The following is a 7809-nucleotide window of genomic DNA, read 5'->3' on the forward strand; positions in this document are numbered from 1 at the left end:
GGTTTGGCTATTTTATTTTGGAAAAAACATTTAAATGTACAAACTGCATTAAGGACACTTGCAGACTCTTTAATTATTAAGTGTTAAAGTGTGTTTTATGGAGAATAAGTTGCTATCATAAATGTCTACTAACCCCTGGTAATCCCAGTGATTTCCTTAATAGTGTGTTCTCTAAAATGTTAGATCTAAATGTCAGGAACTCTTTTGTAGACAGAAATTTTGAGTGCCATTTAAACCAATATTGAGCCTAACCCATAAGTTTCGATTAAGCAGACCGTCTCTCCATCCAGGCCAAGATTGTAACGACTTCAGAAATCCCTCATCAGAGATTGTTAATGCCCTTTGTTAGGATTTGAATTATATATTTGTGTGGAGATTAAAATTTATTTAAATGAAGGTCAGGGTAAAGTAAGGGCCTGAGGAGTGTGACTCCTACAGGCCAATCTCATGACCAATGACACTGAACTGAAATGCAGGACCAAATAGGTATTATGCAAGGTCCTAACTCATGTAACAATATTTGCATGTTACTGAAAACAATTCAGTCTTTTCATCAGCTGTCCATATATGGTCTTGTTCCCTCATTTAATGCTTTAAAGGCATTTGACCACGGTGAATGGCTTATCTGTTTCACACGTTATATTAATTTGGTCTAGCGGACAATTTATTGTGTGGGTCAGGTTTCCTCCTCATGCCACAGTAATTGCTAGGGGATTGTGATCTCCCAATTTCTTCACTCAAAGAGCAACAAGACAGGGCTGTCCTCTTTGCCTCTCCTGTTAGCTCTGGCCATGGAGGCAGTTCTAACAAACCAGTCAACCGAACAAACCGATTCGGTTGATTCAAATTTCTTCTCACATAAAACTAGCATAAACCTCAATAGCTGGTTTAGTTATTTTGTATGGGCTACAAAGAGGCCTCTCGTAAAACGGCAACATTACAGCTCATCTTCAGAGGGTGCAAAAAAAAAGTCTTATTTCGATGACGCCGTTTCCGGCAATTTTTTTCTTGCAGGACTCAGCAGCCATCATGTTAGCATGTCTTCTATTAAACACAGTAAGCATGTACATGTAGCATGCATATACAGCATGTACTACACTGCCAATGTATCTTACAGGTAAGACACTAGTTGTTTCTGCCTCTACTAGTCAAAGGTATGACGGTATCCTTCTTTATCTGCTGGTTCAGCTGATGCAACGAAGGCTGAATCCTCTTAATTTATCTGTTCTTGAAATGTCTCTCTAGTTTTCATCATGCGGTCTTAAATAAAAAAGCTACTGATCATTAAGTGATGGCAAACCTGTATATGTAGCCCAAAGAAGCACCACATCCAGACAAACAAATTACACAATGGTACTTACTAGTGTAACTTCTTATAATAGAAACTCATCTAATAAAATAAACTTATTCAAATACATCTATTCTCAGATTCACTTAGAACACATTCATGGAAAGTATTTTTTTGTTAACTGCTAGTCTTGGGTAAAAATGTCATGTATATAGAGTTAAGTAAAGGGCAATTAGGCGGTCTCAAAAATTCCTTTTTGACTAAACAATGAGCCAAGTCGTTTATGTTTTCTTTTTGCGGTCCTGATTTGTTGATGTATTTTGCTTGTGTTTGTAAACTTGAAAAGTGAATAAATATACATATATTTATTCATAAATTATTGAAATACTATCTCATTCAACTAATGATATCATTTATTATGTACAATTCTGGTTATTTTGTTTGTTTGAACCAATTTAGACTTAGTCCCTCACAGCCTTTGCCCTGTCTGCCCTACCTCTTCAGATTGGTGTCCCTGGTTGGTGGCAGCATGGGCCAAATCGGTAGCGAGGGGCTGCGGAGGTGTGTGGAGACCCAGGTTCAGGCCAGCTGCCTGGAGCACCTGGCCAAGACCCTAGACACCATCCCTGAGACGCTGCAGCTCATCGTGGAGGGCCTCACCCAGCCCCCCGGCTTTGACATACGCCAGGGTAAGACAAGGCAATCAGCTGCAGTTAAAGAGTTCCTCTTTTTTTTGGGGGGGGGGGGGGGGGCGATACGTCATCCAGAATGCTGTGTGTGGGCTTTCTAATTTGCATGCCCATGAATAATGCTATTGCTGGGGTGCAATTGCATTGAAACTTTGCGCAATGTACACGCCACTTTTTAGTTGTATGTACCCATATGTTCAAAGGAGTGTGTCTTAATTGGAATTTGAGTGGATTGTTACCTAAGAGGGCGATCAGGCGGGCACCGCCATACAGCCGTGCTATAACTTCCGGCCCTGCTCAATACATTGGCCTGTATCAGAGGTTATCCATTGCCATCCATTATATCAAGCTTGAGCATCGCTGTTTCAATCTCAATGTTTAAACAATGGTAAAATATATAAAAACACTTAACCTTGATAGTCCACAGTTGACTAGCTATTTATATAAATGTATTATCCGTTGAGTATCAACATTGTTTCAGTTTGGTGTCTGTTGAATCCATCCTCAGACATGTTTCAGTTGAATATCCTTTTGCATATCTCATTTGTGTCCGGTGCGATTTTTAAGTGCCATCAACTTCATTTTCTACATATTTTAAAGTATTCAAATAATTGTCATATGATTATCACAAACACAAAACCTAAAACTCATTTCATATGAAAGTTAACAGTGTGGCTAAAGTCTTTTAGTTGCAAATCCAAAAAAACATAATTTGGACTATCCAAAACAAGTGAAATCCTTCGACGTGACAAGTTTGGAATCATTTAAGACAGAATCTCAGAATGCCGTGAGCAGCATTCGTTTCTAGCTTGGAAATTATTTTCCAGGCATTGTGGGAGATTTCTTTAAAAACTCACAGTCTGAGTTTGCCTCTGAAAAACCTCAGTTTGTAATTCTCAAATGTAGACTTTATTTATATTTACTATGTACCTATACAATGTATACACATACTTTTGCATTGGCAATGCTATTTTTAACGTTCTGCCCACTAGTGGGCATTCTACCAATAAACATTTCTTTCCTGCAAAGTAAATATTAGGCACTACATATATTACATTAACACAGTCGAGAGAAGTGTTGTCCGTGGTGATAGAGTCAAGACTCATGACTCCCGTTGTAAGGTCCTTATATTTTGAACGCGATTGTTGGTTGTGATTTTTTCACACAACAATGAAATAACATCCATAGAAGTAAACTATATTCATAGACCTATAATTATCGCTTTCTGTTATATGTGTCAATATTTCCCATACATAGACCAATGTGTGGTGCAGTGCCACAGAATCAACACCAAGCGCCACAAATTGCGAGACAACCTATTGTTTTCGTATGAATTCCTATTATTATTATTTTAACTCCAAAAGTTGGTCAAAAGTTGTGAAATTTGGCACACTGATTCAGGACAGTTACATGATCTCATGAAGCAAATTTGGGGTCTCTAGCCCATGAGTTCTAGCGCCACCAACAGGTCAAAGTTGGACATGCATTCATGTTTATAACTTTTGACCCATTTATCCAATATTCACAAAGGCACAAGGTATTAGTGGAATCCTTGGGCCAAGCCGAGTTCAACGCACCCTATGTCGTCATTTTGCGCCATGATGGATTTTCTGCCATCTTGGTTTGCGTCGAAAACCTTCAAAATGCATCTCCTATCACAAATTTTGTCCAATCATCTCAAAACTTGGCACACATGATCTTCAGGCCATGCAAAGATTTTTCAAATTCAAAACCGTTTGGCCGCTACAGCCAATCAAATTATACCGTGAAGTCGCCAAACACGGAAGTAAGCCAATACCTCAGCACCCCTTTGACATTTCATAACCAAACTTGGTACATAGACCCATGACATCATCATGTGGGTACTCATTCAATTAGGTGACCTTTGACCTCTAGGGGCCACTGTAATTAATGAAGATGTGTTTTAACTCTTCTCTCTTCACATGAGTATATTTAAAAACTAATGTCCAATGTCTGGTGATACTATCAGACCGCCCCATGTAGCTAATAAAATATTTCCAATGGCAACATCAGAATTTGACTGCCATGTTGAAAGTTGTCAAAATCAATAGTACATATCCACAGGACACATATTATGTCCAATCATCATGAAACTTGCCATATATGATCTTCAGACCAAGCTGAACAAACGGTCTGAAGATCATGCTGTGACAGCCAATCAAACTTGAAGGCAAAGCCGACAAACAGGAAGTAAGCCTGTTCTCAGCATCTCTTTAATATATCATAGCCAAACTTGGTACATAGACTCATGACATCATTCTGGGGACATCAAAACAATTTGGTGACCTTTGACCTCAGGGGGACGTCAAACAGGAAGTGAGCTCATTTCTCTGCAAGGCCTTCATGCATCCAAACCAAAATTGTCTCATAGTCTTATGACCCTATCCTGATGATGCCCAAATAATTGGGCATCATCAACGCCTAGGGGGGCGTTGTTAGCAGCAAGTCTATTCCGGCCCTTACTAAGCAACTTCGATGTATTTTCATCATGATAACCATTTGCCAATATCATCATGTAGCCACCTAGCGATTACGTCTGTCCAGCAAAATTAGTTTATTGAGTCCCATTCTGCTTGACCCCCACATTGCTGCTCGCAGCTATATTTATTATTATATTTATATTGTTACATTATACTATTGATTTTGTTTTACCCAAAAAGTTAAATACAAGAACAGGTTGATATTGGTTGAGGTAGGTCTTAAGTTCAGTATTTGAAATAAAAACCTCCAGCTTTAGTTATTTTTTGCAATTCATTCCTTGAATGTCACTGAATCTAAAGATTGCCACTAACATAGGCAAAGATTTAGGTAAAAACTAAACTTTGACCTCAATTTTGGTGAGTAAATCTCACCATGAAACTTAACAGACAGGTCTTCCTCCATCATAAAGTCCAGGTCTTTGTATGAGCAAACCAATTATACTGGCCTGCCATGTAATGTATGGAGTTGGGGCAAGGAATGAAACCAGGCAGGGCTCTGGTAAAAATGTTTTTAGTTGTCTTCTCTTAAAGAACTTACTTTAAAGAATTAAGATTGAGCTGAATAATTTAAAATGCTTCTTGTAGCTTTTAAATTGTCTCATCAGGTGACAATAGATAAGCATACAAGTGTATATTTAACATGGCAGATTCAGAAAGTGTGTGTTTGAACGCCGCCTGCTGCACACACTCTGCATACACCCCGATGACCGACTCCACCGACCGCCACGGCACCGTGACACTCGATTCCCCCAGCGGCGCCAGGGGGCACCACACTTTGCTACCTGTTTGTGGGAAACACTGTGTATTGATCATTCATCTCTATAGCAGTCGACGCTACAAGCCAATGTTTACTTGCACTGTGGGACGTGAATATCAGTTGCTTTTGATTACATGAAGGAGTGCATTTGTGTTGTAGATAACACCTTTCTATGAAAAGGGGATAGCGTATTTTAGTTATTGAACAAAGAAACTTAACATTTTCAAAACACACCCACTTATCATAATCCCCCTCATATGCGAACAGCCATTCACTAGACTACTTTACAATTAAAAAGTTAAACTTTTAATCTTAATCCTCTTAATACATAGGATATTTTGGTTAAAGTTCGAAGCATTAATCGTCTTCACTAGGCGCTGTATTCCATCCTTCTTTTCACATGGCGACTAATAGGAATATGCCCCAAATTCTCAATGCGGCTGATGTAAATAGTTTTTAACTTACTTGCATTGCGTCAAGATAACAAAACTTTATTTATATTTCTTTCCTTTTTCTTTTTTTCATTGAATTTCCTTTTTTTCCGATCTTTTTTTTTGGTCTGTAGAATTATTGGGAAAACACCAATTTTTTGGAAGAAGGCAGGGATGATGTTATAAACAATTATTTTGAGTCCTTTTTGATGTTTTTTCGTCTAATTTCAAATTTTATTTGCATCAAGTCATGAAGTAATCCATGTTACTATGTATTATTTTTTAAAAATCCGGGTTTCACTTTTCCTGTAGGTTTTAGTTTTTTCTATTACTTTAAATCAAATTAAAGGGATGGTTTAAGCTTTGATGATCATTCTTGGGTAGGAACTATTCAGTTGCTGCTCAATACCTATGAGATCCTTGCTGTTGCTCAGTTGAGAAAACAGATGGCCCAAGGCTACCGAATGAAATCTGTACTGAGGGGGAATATAATTGGTCCTGAGTATTTCCTGGAGCGCTAGCTTCACTTGTTTGTCTTAATGCAGAAAGGAAAGGATCTCTCAGAGGCAGTGGAAGGTGGGGTGGACATGGAAGCTGAGGCATATGTTAGCACACAGAGGCAAACATTAGAAATTGCTCGTAATGAGATATCTTTTCATGTAATTAATTTGCGCACTACCTTACTACTTACTTACTCTATCATTTTCTTTTCTCACACCCATTCATCCATCTTCTTTTTTCCCATTTTGCTGTTTCACATTTCACTCTTTCATTCCTCCAACTCCTCACCCCTCTGGCCTCCCTCCTTCTCCTCTGTCAATGTCCTCCCAGGGTTCGAGCAGGCAGACTTTAAGCGTGGCGTGGTGTCAATGCGGGACCTGCAGGTGGGCGCAGTGCTGACGGGCCGGGTGGAGAACACGGCCCTGTTCGGGGCCTTCGTGGACATCGGTGTGGGGAAATCCGGCCTCATACACAAGAGCAACATCACTGCAGACAGGCTGCCCCCCAACAAGCGCGGCCGCAGCCTGTTCCTGGGCCCCGGGGAGAGGGTGGAGGTACGGGTCCTCAATGTGGACCCACAGAGGGGCCGCATCGGCTTGGACCTGCTCAGGGTCCTCCAGTAGGAGGCTGGACCTCCTCAGACTTCTCCAGTAGGAGGCTGTCCAGTCTGGACCTCCTCAGACCCCTCCAGTAGGAGGCTGTCCAGTCTGGACCTCCTCAGACCCCTCCAGTATGAGGCTGTCCACTCTGGACCTCCTCAGACTTCTCCAGGAGGAGCTGGTCCAGACTGGACCTCCTCAGACTCCTCCCGTAGGAGGCTGTCCAGTCTGGACCTCCTCAGACTTCTCCAGGAGGAGCTGGTCCAGACTGGACCTCCTCAAACTTATCCAGGAGGAGGTGGTCCAGTCAGGACCTCCTCAGACTGCTCCAGTGGGAGCTGCTCAAGACTGGACATCCTTAGGCTCCTCACCTAAATGAAGGACTTTATGATGTTAGAATTATAATTTTTCCATTTTAGGATTTGAATATGTTCGTTCTTTCCACATATTTTGACACATAATAGTTTAACCTTTCAAGTTAGATGCTTGAATATACTTTTTCAAACAAGTTCATGAAGATTCACAACCAGCATGAAAATAACATTTGATTAAACACATGCCCACAATATTGTGTGTTTCTTAAGTGCACCTGGGAGTGATAAGAGAGATGGTCTTAAAGATAGCACACAGGCAAGGTAGAGGGTGGATAGAAAAGGTTATGGAAGAAACAAAGAAATGGACGGCAAAGAGAAATATCCAGTGAATGAGACGTGAACCACAAAGCAAATAAAGAGTTGGAGAAACAAGGATTACTCCTTTTGCTTTGAGGTGGGGGTTGTATAGGATTGATCTCCCAGAATGCTGAAAAACCTGGAGATTTTTTGAGGCTTGTCCCAGACATAATTATTCTAGGACATACTCTACCTTAAACACACACACCCTACACACATCAGCTATTTCAAAATTAATCCCAGACTCTCCGTCCACATTATATGATGTTTATGTTTATGAGACAGGGATAAATACATAAAACTATGGTTCTCTGTAATCCCCTGGTGTGCCCTGAATACAATAACTGAATGCTTAAACTGCTGAATACAAAC

At 40.3% G+C, this 7809-nt stretch overlaps 1 protein-coding gene across 1 annotated transcript in view; it reads left to right on the forward strand.

Moving 5' to 3' along the window:
* srbd1 (S1 RNA binding domain 1) overlaps positions 1-7149 on the forward strand; it is a 104572-nt gene extending 97423 nt beyond the window's left edge. Inside the window, exons 20-21 of the mRNA XM_079758775.1 lie at positions 1793-1977; positions 6498-7149. Of these exons, the coding sequence (XP_079614901.1) occupies positions 1793-1977; positions 6498-6790 (478 nt within the window). The 3' untranslated portion in view covers positions 6791-7149. The remainder of the gene's footprint in view (positions 1-1792; positions 1978-6497) is intronic.
* The last annotated feature ends 660 nt before the right edge of the window (positions 7150-7809 follow it).

This window comes from Pollachius pollachius (genome assembly GCF_949987615.1).
Source record: "Pollachius pollachius genome assembly, chromosome: 2".
In the NCBI taxonomy this organism is placed as follows: Eukaryota; Metazoa; Chordata; class Actinopteri; order Gadiformes; family Gadidae; genus Pollachius; species Pollachius pollachius.